Source organism: Nerophis lumbriciformis, linkage group LG08 (assembly GCF_033978685.3).
Source record: "Nerophis lumbriciformis linkage group LG08, RoL_Nlum_v2.1, whole genome shotgun sequence".
NCBI lineage: Eukaryota > Metazoa > Chordata > Actinopteri > Syngnathiformes > Syngnathidae > Nerophis > Nerophis lumbriciformis.
Window position 1 is genome coordinate 39,755,086 of NC_084555.2, and position 23,915 is coordinate 39,779,000.

At 41.3% G+C, this 23,915-nt stretch overlaps 1 protein-coding gene across 1 annotated transcript in view; it reads left to right on the forward strand.

Moving 5' to 3' along the window:
- The window catches only part of ubr1 (ubiquitin protein ligase E3 component n-recognin 1), a 68,589-nt gene that overhangs the window by 26,670 nt on the left and 18,004 nt on the right, over positions 1 to 23,915 (forward strand). The window contains exons 26-33 of the mRNA XM_061968923.2: positions 4,300 to 4,399; positions 4,480 to 4,583; positions 4,687 to 4,767; positions 4,857 to 5,038; positions 5,126 to 5,331; positions 6,783 to 6,876; positions 6,956 to 7,108; positions 7,187 to 7,287. Of these exons, the coding sequence (XP_061824907.1) occupies positions 4,300 to 4,399; positions 4,480 to 4,583; positions 4,687 to 4,767; positions 4,857 to 5,038; positions 5,126 to 5,331; positions 6,783 to 6,876; positions 6,956 to 7,108; positions 7,187 to 7,287 (1,021 nt within the window). The remainder of the gene's footprint in view (positions 1 to 4,299; positions 4,400 to 4,479; positions 4,584 to 4,686; positions 4,768 to 4,856; positions 5,039 to 5,125; positions 5,332 to 6,782; positions 6,877 to 6,955; positions 7,109 to 7,186; positions 7,288 to 23,915) is intronic.

Here is a 23,915-nt window from a genome sequence, read left to right on the forward strand (position 1 = left end):
CGGCAGCCAGACATACAATACTACCACATACCGTAGGTCATGAAAAACATGTTTTTTTGTTATTGTCATTGTAAGAGGGCAAAATCACTTATATCAGAAAATTATTTTAATAAAACATTTGAATTGTTATGACGTCAGGTTTGGGACAGGTGTGATGCTGGTGTGGCGACAGTGTGCACGTGTCTGATGTTGCTCACATGTGCTCCACTGAATGCTCACGGAGTTTGTGCGTTTGCTCACACAGATGAAAAATTAGAGGGAACATTGCATGTAACTAATAGAAGTGGTGTTTAAGAAGGTCACATTAAATGTTATTATGTTTTAAATAGCTTTATATATTTTTGAAATATTAGTTTTTATTTGCATTTTTTAAATATATATTTTAATTATAATAAATAGTAAGGATGTGAGTGTGAATGTTGTCTGTCTATCTGGCGACTTGTCCAGGGTGTACCCCGCCTACCACCCGAATGCAGCTAAGGTATTCTTCAGCACCCCCCGCGATCCCGAAAGGGACAAGCGGTAGAAAATGGATGGATGGATGGATTATATATCAATTGTCTTTCTTCCATATTGGTAAAATTTTGAACATAAAGCATTCAACAGATTAATAATTTATTATAATAATACCATTTATATTTCAATGATATTTTAGACTTTTGCACAGTACTGTCATGACATTTCTTTATTATTATGATTATCTTGGTCAGAAACCACACATAGGGAAAATTAAAGCAAATTATCTCAGCAGAAATGAACAAAATGTAATATGTGTATACAAAATGAGAAGTTTTAGTGTCAAACAGAGTTGAATCAGGATTTGATCCAAATTCTATATTTGGCAGCAATTTAAAATGAACAAAAAGACTCCCGTGTCCAGAAATGTGTCATGAAGAAAATATCTAAAAACCTAAAAACCCTATGAAAATGAAAAAAAAATCAAAAACTTGTCCATTTTAAACAAAGTCTGATATTAATCAGGGCCATAAACTGGAACGTAATCCAAATCTAATCCAGATTTACATTTTTACAGCACATTTTACTAAATTATAAAATTCTGTATAATCTGAGATTATCAGGATGTGTATTAAATTGTTTTACTTTTTTTTTTATTCAATATTTTTTTTTAAATTTATTCATCTTATTTTATATATATATTTTTTTTAAAAAGGACCTTATCTTCACCATACCTGGTTGTCCAAATTAGGCATAATAATGTGTTAATTCCACGACTGTACATATCGGTTGATATCGGCATCGGTTGATATCGGTATCGGTAATTAAGGGTTTGGTCAATATCGGGATATCAGCAAAAAGCCATTATCGGACATCCCCAATTAGAAACCATTAGTAAATCAGAGGCTACTCAGAAGGTGAGATAACTCCTGGAAATTACTGTCTTTTAATGGTCAAATGTATAAATGTGTGTGTCCAAGTTAAAGGAAGTTTAATAGATTTATTACAATCTTTGGCAAGCTAGGTAATGTTTGCTGTGGTCTGGAACAAAATGGCACACAAACAACTATCTGAAATGCAGCCAATATTACATACAGATAATGTGTCATGAGATATGCAAAACTAAATTATATACAAAGAGGATAAAAGTAAAGGATATTAAATGAGCTCACATATACTGTACCTACAAATGAGGCATAATGATGCAATATGTACTGTACATACAACTAGCCTAAATAGCATGTTAGCATTAATTATCTTGCAGTCATGCACTGACCAAATATGCCTGATTAGCACTCCAACAAGTCAATAACATCAACAAACCTCACTTTTGTGCATTCACGCACAGCATGAAACTTTTGGTGGACAAAATGAGACAAAAAAAGAGTGGAAGATTTTACATGTAAACAAACTGTTGCGTCACAGTCTACACTATGCTGAGTTCAAGAACCGCTGAAATTAGTAGGACAAAACAATGTTCACCAAATACTCTCATCAGTGAAGCATACACACAAACATATTAAACAGTGGGCTTTCTAACAATTGGGAAGGTTAGTGTCACGTTTGTCCTCAAACAAAAAACATACTAAAACAAAAAAATTATTTCCCCCTAACCTTTGTCCATTTCCAATCCTTTTTTAAAAATGCTCCAGGGAGCCACGAGGGCGGCACTAAAGAGCAGCTCGAGAGCCGCGGGTTACTGACCCCCGGACTTGGGTATTGGCCGATACTGATATTAATCCAATACGATATCAGCACAAATTATAGTACAGTACATACTTGTTTTATTTTATAGTGTGGAATGTTAAAAAAAATGCTTGATCAAGTGAAATTACTCAGAGAACAATTACAGGTATGAAAAACACTAAGTTTACGACAAATGTATGTTGTCTTTAAAGGGGTCCTATTGGGCAGAACCAACTTTTCTTACCTATTCGTCCCCAAAATTTGAAATCTAACCATGGAGGCATGACGGCGATATTTGCAAAACTATTTGGCCTTCCTTCATACTTTCTTCAAACAAGTCGTTAGGAATTGTCCTGCCCTATTTTAGACTTCAATATTGTTCATTTGAAGGAACTTCCACTGCATCTGGAAAATATTCACAGCGCTTCACTTTTTCCACATTTTGTTATGTTTTACACCCTTATTCCAAAACTGAATAAATACATTTTTGTCCTCAAAATTATACAGACAATATTCCTTAATGAAATTAAGATTTTTGTATATATATATATATATATATATATATATATATATATATATATATATATATATATATATATATATATATATATATATATATATATATATATATATATATATATATTTTTTTTTTTTTTTTTAATTAAGAATTAAAATATTCTAAAATCACATCTACATAAGTATTCACAGCCTTTGCTCAATACATTGTTGTTCCACTTTTGGCAACTACAGCCTGAAGTCTTTTTGAATATGATGCCACAAGCTTGGCACATCTATCTTTGGGCAGTTTTGCCCATTCCTCTGTGCAAACCAAGCGTTGGTTTTCATCCAGGATGTCTCTGTACTTTGCTGCATTCATCTTAGTCTAGTCAGGGAGGTGACCAAAAACCCGATGGTCACTCTGTCAGAGCTATAGCATTCCTCTGTGGAGAGGAGAACCTTGCAGCAATCCACTAATCAGGCCTGTACGGTATAGTGGCCAGATAGAAGCCATTTCTTAGTAAAAAGTTTGTAAAAATGCACCTGAAAGACCCTCAGACCGCGAGAAACAATTCTCTGGTTTAATGACACAAAGATTGAACTCTTTGACATGAATGCCACACATCATGTTTGGAGGAAACCAGGCACCGTGGTGGCAGCATCACGCTCTGAAGATGTTTCTCAGCATTAAGAACTGAGAGACTTGTCAGGATAGAAGGAAATATGAATGCAGCTATATTCAGAGGCTTCTCATCCAACCTGATGAAACTTAAGAGGTGCTGCAATGAGGAATGGACAAAACTGCCCAAAGTTAGGCGTGCCAAGCTTGTGGCATCGTATTCAAAAAGACTTGATGCTGTAATTGCTGCAGGTACACTAACAAAGTATTGAGCAAATTATTATTATTATTGTTTATATTATATTATTGTATTATTATTATTTATGTAAATGTGATTTTTTTAAATGTTTTTTTTTTAAATTTGCAATTAAATACATTGTTCACATAGTTATTATGGGGTGTATAAAACTGTAACATAAAAAAAATGTGGAAAAAGTGAAGCGCTGTGAATAGTTTCCAGGTGCACTGTATTACAAATGTCTAGCTTTGTGCATAGCTCTAGTAGCCTACTGTACAGCTCGCATTGTTTACCTTTTATGAATTAATTACTAAAATACAAGAAAAAAACAACCTTATGTGCTTATTGGAAGACATTTAGATGTTAACTGGCTGTCGAATTTTGCACAAATAAACATGCTGCAGGACTGCTTGTATCGAAGCTTCGATCAGAGATTTTTAATGCGAGCTCATATAATCCAATACTTGTTTTCTTTTGCTGATATCGGAACGATATCAAAATCAGAATAGTTTTTATTGCCGTAGTTTGAGAACGGGTTCACAAACTAGTAATTTTTCTTGGTGCAATTGTGCAACATAAAACACATATAACAAAGAATAGGAATAAATTATTCAATATCGGATCAGAACACCTCTACATAGGATGTTTTTTTTCTTTTTGTTGGATCCAGAAGAAATGGGTGGTCTTAGTGAATCATAACCTTCTTTTTTGCTTTCCATCCATCTTTTATCTTTATCTTCTATTTTATATCTCAGGTGACACATGTTTATACCTTCAATCCCTTTTTCCCTGCATTAAACAGGCCCTGCACCTTATCGGCCAGGCACTGCTTGAAGAAAAAACCCAGCTTGAGGACAGCACTGTAGAGGAAGTGACCTTTGATTTCAGCCTGAAGGCCCGCAGTAAGTCAACTTTTTGTCAGAAGTTTATTTTCCCCTCCCCACAAAATGTGGTATTTAATTCTGCTTTTGTTACATATCAGGAGTCGGTTCGGAACACGGCAAGTCTCTGTTCCTCTTGCTGTCAAAAATGAAGAGCGCTCGTTCGCTTGAAGCCCAAAAAGACATGATCTTGTGGCTACTACAGGTAGATTTTTTTACTTAGACAGTTTAAAATGTATTTACTGGTATATATTTTTTAAACAAAAACTACTTGCAGTACATCATTGTCTGTGAATTTCCTTTTCTAGATGTTTGAGATAGTCATGTGCCTCAGAGAGAAGTCCAGTCCAACTACTTCCATGAGTATGGATACGAGCAAGCCTGAGGAGGTAGCTCGAAGAATAATAGAACTTTACACATTGTTGAGCCATGTTACATTTGATGTCCCTTTCTTTCACGTTTGCTATGTTTTTTACAGAGTGCTCAGGACAAAGAAAAAGCTGAACGCAAACGGAAAGCTGAAGCAGCCAAACTTCACCGCCAGAAAATCATGGCCCAAATGTCGGCCATGCAGAAAAACTTCATTGAGTCCAACAAGATGCTCTACGAAAACATGCCAGAGAGCGGCATGCAGGGAGAGCCTGTTGCATCTACAGTGAGGTGAGAAGAGCTTTGCTAAATAACTTTACCTACTCTTGACAATGATCGCTCCATCAGTTTGACTTGGATTGGCTATTTCTGCAACAGTGCCATGGAACATAAGGAGCTGTGCATCGCCGTAGGGCCCCAACGAGGGTCCACCCCTGCCGAGAGGGAGGTGTTGACCTGTATTCTTTGTCAGGAGGAACAAGAAGTGATGGCCCAGGCTCCAGCCATGGTGCTGACAGCGTGTGTCCAGAGATCCACTGTGTTGACTCAATGCAGAGGACAGATACCCACCAGCAGTGATGACGGTCAGCCTCCATTCACTAATACATTTACAGACCACCAATAGAAGCTTTCTCGTAACTACAAACCCAGTAACGAGTATGACAGATTAGCAAGATTACGCAAAGATTACATGGTGCGTTTATGTTGGTGGAACTGGGTAAAGGTGCAAATACAGTAATTTAGCATATTGACCAGAATGTAAGACAGTATTTTTTCCAAAAAAAGAAAATCTGACAAGGATGTGAAAACCAGCAGGTAGTGCCAAACAATTTATCCTCAATTCGAATACCCATCCTCCGCCCTTGCTTTTGCCCTCCCTTCTTGGTTTTGCGCGTTTACGCCAATCAAGAGGCGTTCAAATTGTCCGTCAGGTAGGGGGGAAGGGCAAAGTACCTCCCTCAAAGCAAAGTGAGCTCGCAGACCTCCCTTCACTATCGAGTGCGAGGAGAAAGATGGCAGACCAGAAACCCAGGGATGCATACTAATGTAAGTAATAAGCGTAAATAATGATTTTCATAATAATGACACTTGTGGTTTTAAACGTCAGACGTTAAACATTTGCTACTGCACGTAAATATTGGTTTCAAATACAAAATGAAACACATTTTACGTACTGCAAGTTGATGTGTCAGCTCTTGAATATTTCGCCAAAAAGTTGTCTTCTAAACGTTCGTCTTCTTAATAAAGACAGGCAAAATAAAATAAAAAGGAGCACAAGCAAAGCCAAACATCACGTGCAACTGCATCTTAAAAGTAAACAAGCATTTGTCGCATCTGCCTTACGTCACTGCTGGCAAACAACAAGGGTTGATGATGTAGCGAGACTCGAGCGACGTCTGTATGCATAGGGCGTGTTAACAATACTTCGCCATGGCACAAGATGCTCGAGCCAAGGCGGAGCGGGGAAGAGGGAGAATTTAAATTGAGAGTTTTCTTCTGACACACACACACACACATGCACACAACCTGACCTGGAGAGATTCACCAGTTAAAAGTCCACTTGAAAAAAATGAAAGCAGTTTGTGCAAGTTGGCAAACAACACAGGGGGAGTTATAAAGGTGACCAATAAAGCAAAGTTGTCTAACGATTCGAATATATATATATATATATATATATATATATATATATTTTTTTTTTTTTAATTGTGACGATTAAAATTATAGATTAATTTTAATAATTTTCCAAAAATGGCCTTTGAATCAATATAGTAATTTCAATGATGATGAGATGTAATGGTGACACCAGTCTGTTTGTCAGTCTTCATTAACTAGGAAGTAGCCTGCTAGTCTGGTATAGCTTTTTTTTTTAAATCTATCTTTGGTAGAGATTTCTCAAGTAGAATTTTATTTATATGTTCATTACAGCGTTTCTAAAATAACAACTCTAATGTTGGATATGGCTTTTGCACTGTACCTAATGATGTTTTTAGAGGATTATTAATTTCTTTAATGGTATTGATGTTTCAATGAACAGCCACATCCTACCCATCATTCATGCCTCCTGAACTGGCCGTGGGCACCCACACGGGCAGCTGTGGACATGTCATGCATGCCACATGCTGGCAAAAGTAAGCAAGCCTCACAGTCATCTGGGCTTTTATAAAAGTGTAACTTGCCGTTTTCCCTGTTATTTATTTCTTCAATCAGATATTTTGAGGCAGTCCAGAATACAACCAGAAACCGTCTTCACGCTGAACTCATCATCGACCTTGAGAATGGGGAGTACATGTGTCCTCTGTGCAAGTCGCTATGCAATACCGTTGTCCCCCTCATCCCCTTGGAGCCAATTGTATTCAACTAGTGAGTGATCCACCTCGCCTGGCAGTCTGCTCCAATTATCAACTGAATTAGTTTAAATGTTTTTCTTCATTTTTGCAGTGAAAATGCTGAGATAATTGGTCAACATTTGACTATGACTCGCTGGATTCACATCCTTGAGGCCAGGATTAAAGGACTCAAGGCCATCACTCAGGACAATGGTGAGAAGAGACCCATTTGCATCTTTTAACAGATACTAAAATATTAGTATTCTTAGCCATTATACTTGCAGGAGTTGAAGTGAAACTGAAGAGAAAAATGGTTCCAAGATTTTGAAGTACTGACATTTTTATTTTGGGAGGTGAAAAGTAGATACCGTATTTTCCGCACTATAAGGCGCACCGGATTATTAGCCGCACCTTCTATGAATTACATATTTCATAATTTTGTCCACCAATAAGCCGCCCCGGACTATAAGCCGCGCCTACGCTGCGCTAAAGTGAATGTCAAAAAAACGCTGCGCTAAAGTGAATGTCAAAAAAACAGTCAGATAGTTCAGTCAAACTTTAATAATATATTGAAAACCAGCGTTCTAACAACTCTGTCCCAAAATGTACGCAAATGTGCAATCACAAACATAGTAAAATTCAAAATGGTGTAGAGCAATAGTAACATAATGTTGCTCGAACGTTAATGTCACAACACACAAAATAAACATAGCGCTCACCTTCTGAAGTTATTCTTCATTCGTAAATCCTTCGAATTCTTCGTCTTCGGTGTCCGAATTGAAAAGTTGCGCAAGCGTGGTATCCAAAATGGCCGGTTCCGTCTCGTCGAAGTCATCGGGAGTCAGTGTCGCTGTTGTTCTGTGAATCCTGCCTTCCGGAAAGCTCGGACCACAGTTGTGACCGAAATATCTGCCCAGGCATTTACGATCCACTGGCAAATGTTGGCGTATGTCGTCCGGCGCTGTCTGCCCGTCTTAGTGAAGGTGTGTTCGCCTTCGGAGCTGTGTGAAAAAAGCCACCCGGCCTCTTCGCGTAAACTTCCCTTAACCACTCGCTCATCTTTTCTTCATCCATCCATCCCTTCGAGTTAGCTTTTATGATGACGCCGGCTGGAAAGGTCTCTTTTGGCAAGGTCTTCCTTTTGAATATCACCATGGGTGGAAGTTAGCATGGCAAGCTAGAACCACAGTGAAGGATGACTTCTCATTCCCTGTGGTGCGAATATTCACCGTACGTGCTCCCGTTCCACAGTGCGGTTCACAGGAATATCAGTTGCTGTGAAATACGGTAGTAATCCGTGTGCGGATGGAGAGATTGCGTCTTTTTATGAACCGGATCGCTTAGTAGGAGCCATTTTGTGGTCTTTACAGATGTAAACAGGAAATGAAACGTACGGTGATATCCGCGCGTTTTTTCTTCTTCTTCCGGGGGCGGGTAGAAGAAGAAGCGCTTCCTGTTCTATGGGGGCGGGTGCTTTCCTTGGCGGTTGCTTGCGTAGAAGAAGAAGCGCTTCCTGTTCTACCGGGAAAAAAGATGGCGGCTGTTTACCGAAGTTGCGAGATCGAAACTTTATGAAAATGAATCGTAATAAAGCGCACCGGGTTATAAGGCGCACTGTCAGCTTTTGAGAACATTTGTGGTTTTTAGGTGCGCCTTATAGTGCGGAAAATACGGTAATACAAACCCCAAAACCAGCAAAGTTGGCACGTTGTGTAAATCGTAAATTAAAACAGAATATAATGATTTGCAAATCCTTTTCAACTTATATTCAATTGAATACACTGCAAAGACAAGATATTTAATGTTCCATTTTTTTTTGCAAATAATCATTACCTAGAATTTAATGGCAGCAACACATTGCAAAAAAGTTGGCACAGGGGCATTTTACCACTGTGTTACATCGCCTTTCCTTTTAACAACATACATAAAAATATGTAAACGTTTGGGAACTGAGGAGACCAATTTTTTAAGCTTTTCAGGTGGAATTCTTTCCCATTCTTGCTTGATGTATAGCTTCAACAGTTCGGGGTCTCTGTTGTCGTATTTTACGCTTCATAATGCGCCACACATTTTTTTTTTTTTTTTTTTTTTTTTTTTTTTTTTTTTTTTTTTTTTTTATGTCCTGTCCAGCTTCTCAGGCAAATCATATAGTTGATGTAGATGCCCATGTCGGCTGTTCAGATTTACTTTACAAAAGAGAAGTGTAGGATACTTCTCTTGTTGCCTTATTTGTATTTGACTTTATTAAATGTATTTATATTATCATTTAGTGCAGCCGGGCCGGAGCAGGAGGGGATAGAAAGAGAAAAAAAAGAAGACAGAGGGGGAAATTGTGGGGACAAGAGGGGGATTAGACAGAGAGACAAAAACAACAACAGCAAACAACAACAACAACAACAATAGAGCAACATCAGCAAATATGACATGTACAAATATGATGGTAAAAGTAATAGCAAATAAGCAGTTAGCGAAAAATAAAAAATAATACAGAAATGACAATGAGCATTATTACACTACAAATGGATCAATACAAATACCAAAAGAAATAGCGCTATTGATAATGAACAATACCAATAATTTACCTTTATTATCAACAATACAGTTGTTTAAATGCAACAATACATATACGTAATGATAACTTGAGATACGAAAGAATGCAGAAAAATGGAGGGGGAGAAAGAGAAGCAACCTACATTAACCTTGTAGATTGTTATAGTCACAATAGGTTAAGCTTTGTCAGTGTGCCATGTGTTACACCCAGTTTACCCTAGGGCAACAACGTTAATATATGTTTGATGAAACGTGATTATGTGCATGAGTGTAAGTATGCATATGTACTTGTATATGTACAGAATGTGTATATGTGTTTGTACAATGAATGTATATGTACAGAATGTGTATATGTGTTTGTACAGTGAATGTATATGTACAGTATGTGTATGTGTATGTTTGTATATTGAATGTGCGTGTGGATGTACGAACATTAGGTAGGTAAATATGTACTGTATTTGTGTATGTATGTGGGAGCGTAGGTACCTATGTACGTATGTGAGCATATGTGAATTTGCATGTACAATACATTCGACTCCCAGAGTGCGTGGGAGCCAGAGCACGGCCCCATCACCCCCGAGAGCCCAACCCACAAACAGGAGGCGTGGTGCCCAGGGAACCAGGGACCACCGCCCCCACGCAGCCAAGCCGGCCAGCGACAGGAACCCCAGAGCCCGACCCACCGTACCGCCCACAAGGGCCAGCAGCAGGCCGCAGATAGACGCACCCGGCAGAGGACAGGGCACGAGAAAAGCAGGGGACAGCCAGACCCCAAGCCAGCGAGAGACCACACCCCACACGGGCAGAAAGGCGAGACGCCCCGCCCGAGGGACCCAGAGACTCCCCGCAACCGGACGGGAAGACCGCCCCCGCCCCACCGGCAACCGGGCCCCCACGAGCCCACCCCCCACCCCCGGAGAGCGCGGCGAGGCCAGCCCCCGGCCACCCCACCCAAACCGGCCGCCGCAGGACCACCCAGGCACAGGGCCACGGGAACCACCCACCCCACCCGCAGGGACCCCAACGATGGAGATGGAACAACCAGCAACCTCCCCGCCGAGCCCCCCCCCTGAGGGAGGGGAAAAATAAAAAAATAATATTAATAAAATATATTTAAAAAATAAATAAATAAATAAATTAATTAATTAATTAATTTAAAAAAAAAAAGAATTAAAAGAAGATCACAGACATGCTGACAAACAAGGTCACTACCCCAGCAACTGGCCGACTCGCAGCACCTCGGAATACCTTGCAGCACCAAGCTACCACAATAGACGCAGGGACTAGGCCCAACAGGCCCCAACCAAGACGGGCACCCGGAAGGGATGGACAGCGGGACCCAGGAGCTCCAGACACGCAGTTCGGATGCAGTAGCCTGAGGCGTCGACCCCCGTCTGACAGGCAGGCCCAGAGCGTACCCCCAGAAATATACATACATACATACATACATACATACACACATACACATACACATACACACATACACGTATACATACCCACACATACACATATATACATATACATACACATATGTACACATACACATATATAAACATACATACATACACACACATATACATACATATACACAGTTCGTCAGCCCCGACAGCCATCACGCGCGCGCGCTGCCACCAGTCACATCAGCCACACCCCTGCACCAGACCCAGCAGCCACGGGCGCCCACACCACAAACAAACGGCAGCAGAAACAGCAGCCGCAATAACCCCAGACAGCCAGCACCAGCCAATCAAATCAAAGCGATCAAAGAAGAACTGCGACCAGCAACCACACGCCACCAGGGCCACGGAGACCAGCCGGCGCCAGCCCGCCGGTCAGCCCGAACGCCAACACGCAAACAAGAGACACCAACAACCCCCCCAACCAAAAGGCCCCCCACCCCAACCCAAACCCGCACAAACACACCACCGCCCAAACAACCGGGACACAGCATCCAGACCAGACACGGGGGCTGCGCCGCCACCACACCAAGTCACCAACAGAGACCCCACAGCGCAAGGTCGGGCCACACGGGCACGGACCCCATCCAACAGGAAGTGAGACCCGCGCGACGCCACACACAAATAAATAATAAGATTAAAAAAAAAAAGAAATAAAATAAAATAAAAAAATAAAATAAAAAATAAAATTTAAAAAATAAAATAAAATAAAAATGAGTAATAATAAAAATAAAAATAATAAATACATTAAAAATAAAAAATATATATATAACAATAATAAATGAATAAAAGCCTGGCAGGCCACCAGACCGCAGTCCCCGCCGGCCGACGAGGCAATGAGGGGTGCGCCGAACCCCAAACCCCCCATGCATGTGTACAAGGCCCCCAGAGTGTCTACTGTGTAGTTAAAATTAGGAGGTCAGCCGTTACAGCCGACCTCCAGTCCCTATTGATGTGTGTACTGTAGCGTGAGTGAGATATGTATGCTTGTGGGAACTAATAATGCGATTAAAATTGGGGGACATCAAGGTCATGGTGGGTCCCAACCAAACCAAGCCCCCCAAATCCTAAGTGTCTAATATGCAGCTAAGATTGAGGGATGGACGAGCAGGGGACAAGAAAGGAGGACTGGAGCCCCATTAGAGGCATCCTCAACCCCCCGCCATGCCTCCCCGCAGGACAATCCCCAAAGTCCTATATATGTGTGACTGTGTGCGCTATAAGTAGGAGGAGTAGAGGGCCCGGACACCCCCCCAGTCCACGCGGCCGACAACCAGGAACTACGGCCAGGAGGCCGCCACCCCCCGCCACAGCCCGTGACCCACACCAGACCACTTTAACGTGACGCCACGCGAGCCCCTCCCCCCGCCAAACAAAGCCAGCCCCCGCCCGCCCCAACCCAACCCTGCAGAGCCCATACCGGCAACCAAACGCAGAGAAACCGCACAGCCCCCACGCCCAATGCAAACACCGCATCCCGGCCATCCACACAGCAACGTGCCCATACGAGTCCCGGCCAGGGGAAGGAGCCCCCCAACGGGGGAAGAAGCCAATGCATCCCGTCCGCCTGCCAGCCCCCAAACCAGCCGGCAAGCCAACGCCAGCCATCCCCACAACCCCACAAGCGCACAGACACCAGCCACAGTCCCCCAACCACTCCAACCCAACACAGCGATGCCAACCGCTGGTATCACCGCAGCAACCATCACCACCACCGCCCGTCCGCAGCGTAAACACCCGCGGCCGCCGAAACCAAAACAAAAAAGCGACCGACCCCGTAAACCACAACAACGCACACCCCCGGCTACCACCGAGGCCACCAACCCACCTACCCCAACTCATCCACAGCCAGGCCAATTGAGCCACCGGACATCCACACCCATGCACACACCTACACATTCATATACACATACATACACACATACATATATGCATATACATATACATACACATACACACATTTCCACACGCATGCATATACATATAAACATACACATCCACACATATATACACATTAATACACCCACACACATATACATAAGCCCACATATACACAAACACATACATACACAACACACACAAAAAATAAATAAATAAATAAAAAATTTAAAAAAAAAAAAAAAAAAAAAAAAATAAAGAAAAAAAAAAATAAAAAAAAATAAAAAATATAAAATAAAATAAAAATAAACCCTTTAAATAAAATAAAATAAATAAAAATAAACAAGAGGCCTGGTCGCCAACAGTGCCCAACGCCACCAAACCCCGCAGCCCCTCCCGCACGTCCAGGCCCCCCCCGCCCACCACCCACCAGGCATCCCATCCGGCAAAAAGCCATAAGGGCCCAGCCCTGCGCCCACAGCCGGCATGCCACGGCACCTCAGCAGACCCGGCGCCGCGATCAGCAATACACACCGGGGCAGCGACACATACATATGTACCTACATACATACACACAGATTTCACCATACATATATACAAACGTACACACACCCACATACATGCGTACCCATATATAATTTAACAGAATAAGTTAAATATATTAAATAGATTAAAAAAAATAAAATAAATAAAATAAATAAATAATAATAATAATAATAATAATAATAATAATAATAATAATAATAATATATATATATATATATATATATATATATACACATACACATATATATATATACACATACATACATACATACATACATACATACATACATACATACATACATATACATACATACACATACATACACATATATATACATATATATATACACATAAAATAAATTAAAATAAATAAATAAAATTAATAAAAAAATAAGGGCAGAGTAAAACACAGGAGGGGGACTCCCGCAGGGCAGTCGGGCAGCACCGCCGGGGCCCCAACAAGGGAGGCAAGCAGTCCCCCCAACCCGGCACCAGGCAGGCCCGCACAGCCGCAGCGCAGGGCGACCCCGGGCAGACCCCGCCCCGCGCCCCAGGGGAAGGAGGAAGCCCACGGACAACCGGAGCCAGCGGGGCACGAGCCGACCCCCGCCCGACAGCGGCAAGACCCCAGCCCCACGGGCGCAACCCCCCGCCCAACCACCCACGGGAGGGACAGCCCCCCCAACCAACCCAAGGCGGCCGCCCACAGCCCCACCCGCACCCCAACACCCGCCTAGGCACCTCCACCCACCCCCAGCCACCAGACCACCCACGGATCGGCCCGCCAGGCCGGAACCAGGAAACACACCCCAGGCCCCCCGACCCCGCGGCACACGGCCCCCCCGGCACCCAGGACACCCCACCCACGGAGCAAGACCCCCGGAACAGAGCCCCAGCCCCGGCCCCCAAGGGAGTCAGGTCAGAAAATTAATTAGCGGTGCCCAAAGAGATCGGAATTCTGTCAGTTGTTGGTTTGATTCAGCAGACATTCTTTCCATAACTACATAATCTAATAAAATGTTTTTGTAAAGGTTTATACATAAATTATTTTTTGATTTCCAATTTATGAGAATAGTTTTCTTGGCGATGCCTAACGCATTTATAAGGAGGTATGTTTTGTTTATATCAAGATCAGTTGCGGAGAGATCACCCAACAGGCAGAGTGCGGGGGAGATGGGAATAGGAATCTCTAACGCTAATGATAGGTTCTCGCACACTCCAAGCCAAAAGTTACTCACGGGAGCACAGGACCACATTGAATGCAAGTAATTATCTATCTTATTATCTGAGCAGTGTACACAGATGTTAGAGTCAGCTAAACCCATTTTATACATTCTTAGACCGGTGTAATGTATTCTGTAAAGTATTTTGAGCTGAATCAGTCGTACATTTGGATTCTTAATCAAACGAGTAGTATTGAGGCATATTTGTTTCCAGAATTCTGGGTCACAGCTTGTTGATACGTCTGAGTGCCATTTAGAAGTTGGAATACTTATTGTGTTATCTATTTTTGATAAGAGAGCATATAATTTGGATAAAGCTTTGGGGGCAGATGTTTTGAAGAATTTAACGGTCGTAGGATTAGTTTCCCATGTTGTTTTGTTGAATCTTGCGCTGATTACAGATTTGATTTGTATATATTCTAGAAATTTATTAGGATTGATTGCATATTGTGTTATTAAACTTTTAAAAGAGATAAAACTGTTTGCATTGATGATATCCCCAAGGCATCCGACTCCCTTATCAAACCATGTTGGAAAGTTCAATGGCTTCTTGTTTAAAAGAAAATCAGGATTATTCCAAATAGGCGTAAATTGGCATGGAGTGAGCGGGGACCCAGTTATTTTCAAAAACTCCCACCAAGCTGTTAAGGTAGTGCGTATATTAATACTTTTAAAGCAGTTGTGTTTTCGGAGAATTTGGCTAATAAAGGGCAAGTTAGAAATTGGGATCTCCTGGCTAAGTGATTGTTCGATCTCTAACCATAAACTATCTAATAAAGTGGGATTGATCCATTTTAATATATATTGTAGTTTATTTGCAAGGAAATAATAGGAAAAGTTTGGGAGTTCTAGACCCCCATGTTCTTTGGGTTTTTGTAAAGTTTTAAGGCTGATTCGTGCTGGTTTACTCTTCCAAAGAAACTGATTGATGTGTGAGTCTAGTGACTTAAACCAGATTTGAGAAGGTTTGGTTGGAATCATTGAAAATAGATAATTAACCCTAGGCAAGACCATCATTTTCACGGTAGAAACCCTTCCCATAAGTGAGATTGGCAGTGTTTTCCAACGCGCCAGATCATCCTCAATCGATTTTAAGATTGGGGAGTAATTCAAGCGATTCAGATCTGACAATGTGGAGGAAATATTGATTCCCAGGTATTTAATGTTCCCTTTATGCAGTGGAATCGATGAGGTGCTCTGAAAGTCAAAATTAATTGGTAACACAGTAGATTTGGACCAGTTGATGGAGTAATCTGAAATAGAACTGAATTTATTGATAAGTGAGATTGTATCTTGAAGAGAAGAATGTGGATTTTGTAAGAAAAGTAATACATCATCAGCATAAAGGCTTATTTTATGATGAACGGTTGCGGTATGGATGCCTTTAATATTTGCATGCTGTCGAATAGCGGTTGCAAGAGGTTCAATAAATATAGCAAACAGTGACGGAGAAAGTGGACACCCTTGCCTTGTGCCCCTCATAAGATTAAACCTTGGAGATATTTGGCTGTTCGTTCTAACCGAAGCTGTAGGAAAACTATATAGGACCTTAATCCATTCTATAAATGAGTCTCCAAATCCAAATTTCTGTAGAGTAGCTAGAAGAAAATTCCAGTTCACTCTATCAAATGCTTTTTCAGCATCTAATGAAACAACAGCTGTTTTTAGATTATGAATAACAGAATAGTCTATCACATTGAGTAGACGGCGAACATTGTTGGACGATTGTCTCTCTTTGATGAAACCTGTTTGATCAGGATGTACTATATATGGAGTGACTTTTTCTAATCTTTGAGCTAATACTTTGCAGATAATTTTAAGATCAGCATTAATCAGGGAGATTGGCCGGTAACTGGATGGAAGTGTTGGGTCTTTATCAGGTTTTAGCAAGAGACTGATCGTGGCAGAGTTCATATTTGGAGGAAGGAATGAGTTTTCTTTAATCTCTAAAGCCATTTTCGTAAATATCGGAGCTAGCAGTGACCAGAATGTTTTGTAGAACTCCACAGGGAACCCATCAGGCCCTGGTGCTTTATTGTTTGGCATCTGTTGAAGAGCATCGTGTAGTTCGCCTACAGAAATAGCAAGATCTAAATTTGATACCTGCCTTGTATTCAATTTAGGTAAGTCTATACCATTGAGAAATGTCTCAATGTCTGAAAGAGATGGGTCAATCTGGGGTGTATACAAATTTCTGTAAAAGTCTCTAAAGATGGAGTTAATTTCCTCAGGAACGTGTGTAATGTTCCCAGCTGAATCCACACATTTTCAATGGGAGACAGGTCTGGACTACAGGCAGGCCAGTCTATTACCCGCACTCTTTTACTACGAAGCCAGGCAGTTGTAACACGTGCAGAATGTGGCTTGGTATTGTCTTGCTGAAATAAGCAGGGTCATCCATGAAAAAGACGTTGCTTGGATGGCAACATATGTTGCTCCAAAACCTGTATGTACCTTTCAGCATAAATGGTGCCTTCACAGATGCTGGCTTTTGAACTCTGCGCCTATAACAGTCCACATGGTTCTTTTCCTCTTTGGTCCGGAGGACACAATGTCCACAGTTTCCAAAAACAATTTGAAATGTGGACTCGTCAGACCACAGAACACTTTTCCACTTTGCATCAGTATATCTTACAAACCCCGTTTCCATATGAGTTGGGAAATTGTGTTCGCTGTAAATATAAACGGAATACAATGATTTGCAAAACATTTTCAACCCATATTCAGTTGAATATGCTACAAAGACAACATATTTGATGTTCAAACTGATAAAAAAAATGTTTTTTGCAAATAATCATTAACTTTAGAATTTGATGCCAGCAACACGTGACAAAGACGTTGGGAAAGGTGGCAATAAATACTGATAAAGTTGAGGAATGCTCATCAAACACTTATTTGGAACATCCCACAGGTGAACAGGCAAATTGGGAACAGGTGGGTGCCATGATTGGGTACAAAAGTAGATTCCATGAAATACTCAGTCATTCACAAACAAGGATGGGGCGAGGGTCACCACTTTGTCAACAAATGCGTGAGCAAATTGTTGAACAGTTTAAGAAAAACCTTTCTCAACCAGCTATTGCAAGGAATTTAGGGATTTCACTGCATGTAAGCAGCTAAGCCTGTGACCTTCGATCCCTCAGGCTGTACTGCATCAACAAGCGACATCAGTGTGTAAAGGATATCACCACATGGGCTCAGGAACACTTCAGAAACCCACTGTCAGTAACTACAGTTGGTCACTATATCTGTAAGTGCAAGTTAAAACTCTCCTATGCAAGGCGAAAACCGCTTATCAACAACCCCCAGAAACGCTGTCGGCTTCGCTGGGCCTGAGCTCATCTAAGATGGACTGATACAAAGTGGAAAAGTGTTCTGTGGTCTGACGAATCCACATTTCAAATTGTTTTTGGAAACTGTGGACGTCGTGTCCTCCGGACTAAAGAGGAAAAGAACCATCCGGATTGTTCTAGGCGCAAAGTTGAAAAACCAGCATCTGTGATGGTATGGGGGTGTACTAGTGCCCAAGACATGGGTAACTTACACATCTGTGAAGGCGCCATTAATGCTGAAAGGTACGTACAGGTTTTGGAGCAACATATGTTGCCATCCAAGCAACGTTACCATGGACGCCCCTGCTTATTTCAGCAAGACAATGTCAAGCCACGTGTTACATCAACGTGGCTTCATAGTAAAAGAGTGCGGGTACTAGACTGGCCTGCCTGTAGTCCAGACCTGTCTCCCATTGAAAATGTGTGGCGCATTATGAAGCCTAAAATACCATAACGGAGACCCCGGACTGTTGAACAACTTAAGCTGTACATCAAGCAAGAATGGGAAAGAATTCCACCTGAGAAGCTTAAACAATATGTCTCCTCAGTTCCCAAACATTTACTGAGTGTTGTTAAAAGGAAAGGCCATGTAACACAGTGGTGAACATGCCCTTTCCCAACTACTTTGGCATGTGTTGCAGCCATTAAATTCTAAGTTAATTATTATTTGCAAAAAAAAAAAAAAGTTTATGAGTTTGGACATCAAATATCTTGTCTTTGTAGTGCATTCAATTGAATATGGGTTGAAAAGGATTTGCAAATCTTTGTATTCCGTTTATATTTACATCTAACACAATTTCCCAACTCATATGGAAACGGGGTTTGTAGATGACGGCGGCATTTCTGGGTGTTCTTGATAAATGGCTTTCGCTTTGCATAGTAGTTTTAACTTGCACTTACAGATTTAGCGACAAACTTTAGTTTCTGACAGTGGTTTTCTGAAGTGTTCCTGAGCCCATGTGGTGATACACTTTACGAACTGATGTCGCTTTTTGATGCAGTACCGCCTGAGGGATCAAAGGTCATGGGCCTTGCCACTTATGTGCAGTGATTTCTCCAGATTCTCTGAACCTTTTGATGATATTACAGACCGTAAATGATGAAATCCCTAAATTCCTTGCAATAGCTGGTTGAGAAATGTTGTTTTTAAACTGTTGGACAATTTGCTCACGCATTTGTTCACAAAGTAGTGACCCTCGCCCCATCCTTGTTTGTGAATGACTGAGCATTTCATGGAAGCTGCTTTTATACCCAATCATGGCACCCACCTGTTCCCAATTAGCCTGTTCACCTGTGGGATGTTCCAATTAAGTGTTTGATGAGCATTCCTCAACTTTCTCAGTCTTTTTTGCCACTTGTGCCATGAGCAAATATTTGCTAATATTTGCAAAAAAAAAACAAAGTTTACCAGTTCGAACGTTAATATCTTGTCTTTGCAGTGTTTTGAATTGAATATAGGTTGAAAAGGATTTGCTAATCATTATATTCTGTTTTTATTTACGATTTACACAACGTGCCAACTTCACTGGTTTTGGGTTTTGTAATAATAGATAATAATTAGGGATGTCCAATAATGGCTTTTTGCCGAGATCCGATATTCCGATATTGTCCAACTCTTTAATTACCAATACCGATATCAACCGATACTGATATCAACCGATACCGATATATACAGTCGTGGAATTAACACATTATTATGCCTAATTTGGACAACCAAGTATGGTGAAGATAAGGTCCTTTAAAAAAAAAAATAAAAAAAATAAGATAAATTAATTAAAAACATTTTCTTGAATAAAAAAGAAAGTAAAACAATAGAAAAACAGTTACATAGAAACTAGTAATTAATGAAAATTAGTAAAATTAACTGTTAAAGGTTAGTACTAATAGTGGACCAGCAGCACGCACAATCATGTGTGCTTACAGACTGTATCCCTTGCAGACTGTATTGATCTATATTGATATATAATGTAGGAACCAGAATATTAATAACAGAAAGAAACAACCCTTTGTGTGAATGAGTGTAAATGGGGGAGGGAGGTTTTTTGGGTTGCTGCACTAATTGTAAGTGTATCTTGTGTTTTTTATGTTGATTTAAAAAAAACAAAAAAATAACGATACCGATCATTTCCGATATTACATTTTAAAGCATCTATCGGCCGATAATATCGGCAGGCCGATGTTATCGGACATCTCTAATAATAATAATAATAATTAATTTGAGTTATATCGCGCTTTTCTACACATTAAAAGCGCTTCAAAGATACCCGAGAACCCATCATTCATTTACTCCACATTCACAAATTGAGAGACTGAGAGGCCTGCTGACCCACCATCTTTGTTCTTATTCAGCTCAAACAAGTGTTAGACCAAGCATGTGTACTTCTCATAGCAGTAGAGCAGGGGGACCCATAATTCTTTTTTCAAAGTAAAAATATGCCATTGGACTGTTTGCCAAACGCAGCGATTCCAAGCAACACCATGAGTGAGAGGGTTAGCCCCATACTACCAAATATGAGGTAGCGGAGATTGTCACATTTGATAGATGGCAACTAGTTAGCAATGTGGACATGCCATCAATGATTGTGAGCTTGAAAAAGGTCATTATAAATATGTATTATTTTGTAGAAGCCACCCTTTGGGGTCCAAACAAAACAACTTGGACTCCAGTATGAGCCCCCTGAAGTTGCGGTTCAAGCTTCAAAGCTTCAATCTGTCCTATATGAGACTCCCCTTCAGCTATGTATTGCTTTATTGCTTTTTAAAGTTCAAATTTGAATGACAATAAAAAAGAAGTCTAAGTCTTTAGCTTCAGCTAACAAGTAAAATTAGCTTATTTGATTGCTTCCATTCCATAATATGGTAAATAGTAAATCGTTAGGATTTTATCGATGCCAACACCAATATCGATATTCTGATGAGTACTCTTATCGGTACTATATGTGATTGATGTTAATAAAAATATGAAAAAAATGCATTTTCATAAGCATTTTATTAGCACAGGAGGTTGTATCAACATCATGCAATGTCTCACAGCAGGGAAGTATTTTATCAACATTTGCTTTTTAAGTTTTAATTAAGTCAACTATGTTTGCAATTCAAGGTGCAATGCAGTTTTTGTAAAGACCACACAGATCCATTACTGTGTGCCTTTTAATTGCAATTACATTCAGCTTGAAATATTATTGTTTCACATTCATCTGCAGCATACAGACCTTTTACATGATATTTATCATATAAAATATATATTATAAATCAATGAGTATGTTACCTTCAAAATGACACTAACTTATCAGCGTGCATGACCTTGAGTGAATTCTGGAGGAAGAATTGTTGTTACAAACTGTTGTGTTGCTTTGCTTTCTTATTTGTAATTATTCCAAACTAATAATCAGATCATACCCGTGTCTTGTTTTATGCGTTGCAGCGGCACACAAATAAATGTGACACCGCCCGTGATCATAATTACTGTGGTCAGCTGAATAAAAATAATACCAATCGCCTACTCATTTGTCCAGAATCTTAACGGTCCTCCTGGACCAACCCAATTAGAAACAAGTACTCTGTATACATCCCTAATGGTAAACGTAATAAAGTAATTACAGTGCATCTGGAAAGTATTCACAGTGCTTAATTTTTCCACATTTTTCTATGTTATGGCCTTATTCCAAAATGTAATAAATTAGTTTTTGTCCTTAAAATTCTACACACCGTAAATACCCCATAATGACAATGCTAAAACATTTTTATTTTGAGATATTTGCAAATTCATTAAAAATAACATACTAGAAAATCACATGCACATAAGTATTCACAGCCTTTGCCATAAGCTCAAAAGTATGATCAGGGGAAACTTGTTTTTAACTAATCATCCTTTAGATGTTCCTACAGCCTAATTGGAGTCCACCTGTGGTACATTCAATTTATTGGACGTTATTTGGAAAGGCACACTCCTGTCTATATATACTGTATTAGGTGCCGCACTTGACAGTGTGTTGCAGAACACAAATCAAGTATGAAGTCCAAGGAATTGTCTGTAGACCTCTGAGACAAAATTGTCTTGAGGCACAAATCTGGGGAAGGGTATGGATAAATATCTGCTGCCTTGAAGTTCCCAATGAGCACAGTGGCCTCCAACATCCGTAAATGGAAGACGTTTGGAACCCCCAGAACTCTTCCTATAGCTGGCCGGCCGTCCAAACTGAGCAGTAATGGGAGAAGGGCCCTCATCAGGGAGGTGACCAAGAACCCCATGGTCACTCTGTCAGAGCTACAGTATTCCTCTGTTGAGAGAGGAGAACCTCCCGGAAAGACAACCATCTGTGCAGGAATCCACCAATCAGACCCATAATGGTAGAGTGGCCAGACTGAAGCCATTCGTTCATAAAAGTTTGCCAAAATACACCTGAAAGACCCTCAGACCATGAGAAACAAAATTATCTGGTATGGTGAGACAAAGATTGAACTCTTTGGCGTGAATGCCAGGCATCATGTTTTGAGGAAACCAGGCACCGCTCATCACCAGGCCAATACCATCCCTACAGTGAAGCATGGTGGTGGCAGCATCATGATGTGGGGATGTTTTTCAGTGGCAGGAACTGGGAGATTGATGAGGACTGGGAGAATAGTCAGGATAGAGGGAAAAGATTAATGGAGCAATCTTGGAAGAAAACCGGCCGTAGAGCGCTGTTGAACTCAGTCTGTGGCGACGGTTCATCTTTCAGCAAGGCAATGACCCTAAGCACACAGCTTGTGCCTCTAAATGTCTTGGAGTGGCCCAGTCAGAGCCCAGACTTAAATCCAATTAACTATCTCTGTGCACCGATGCTTCCCATCCAACCTGATGGAGCTTGTGAGGTGCTGCAAAGCAGAATAGGCAAAAAGGAATGTGTGAAACTGTCCAAAGATGGGTGTGCCAAGCTTGTGACATCCATCCATCCATCTATTTTCTTCCGCTTATCCGAGGTTGGGTCGCGGGGGCAGCAGCCTAAGCAAAGAAGCCCAGACTTCCCTCTCCCCAGCCACTTCGTCCAGCTCCTCCTGGGGGATCCCGAGGCGTTCCCAGGCCAGCCGGGAGACATAGTCTTCCCAACGTGTCCTGGGTCTTCCCCGTGGCCTCCTGCCGGTCGGACGTGCCCTAAACACGTCCATAGGGAAGCGTTCGGGTGGCATCCTGAGCAGATGCCCGCTGCTCCTCTCTATGTGGAGGAGCAGCGGCTTTACTCTGAGCTTCTCCCGAATGACAGAGCTCCTCACCCTATCTCTAAGGGAGAGACCCGCCACCCGGTGGAGGAAACGCATTTCGGCCACTTGTACCCGTGATCTTGTCCTTTTGGTCATAACCCAAAGCTCATGACCATAGGTGAGGATGGGAACGTAGATCGGCTGGTAAATTGAGAGCTTTGCCTTCCGGCTCAGCTCCTTCTTCACCTCAACGGATCGATACAGCGTCCGCATTACTGAAGACGCCACACCGATCCGCCTGTCGAGCTCACGATCAACTCTTCCCTCACTCGTGAACAAGACTCGTAGGTACTTGAGCTCTTCCACTTGGGGCAAGATCTCCTCCCCAACCTGGAGATGGCACTCCACCCTTTCCCGGGCGAGACCGTGGACTCGGAATTGGAGGTGCTGATTCTCATCCCAGTCGCTTCACACTCTGCTGCGAACCGATCCAGTGAGAGCTGAAGATCCTGGCCAGTTAAAGCCATCAGGACCACATCGTCTGCAAAAAGCAGAGACCTAATCCTGCAGCCACCAAACCGGATCCCCTCAACGCCTTGACTGCGCCTAGAAATTCTGTCCATAAAAGTTATGAAAAGAATCAGTGACAAAGGGCAGCCTTGGCAGAGTCCAAC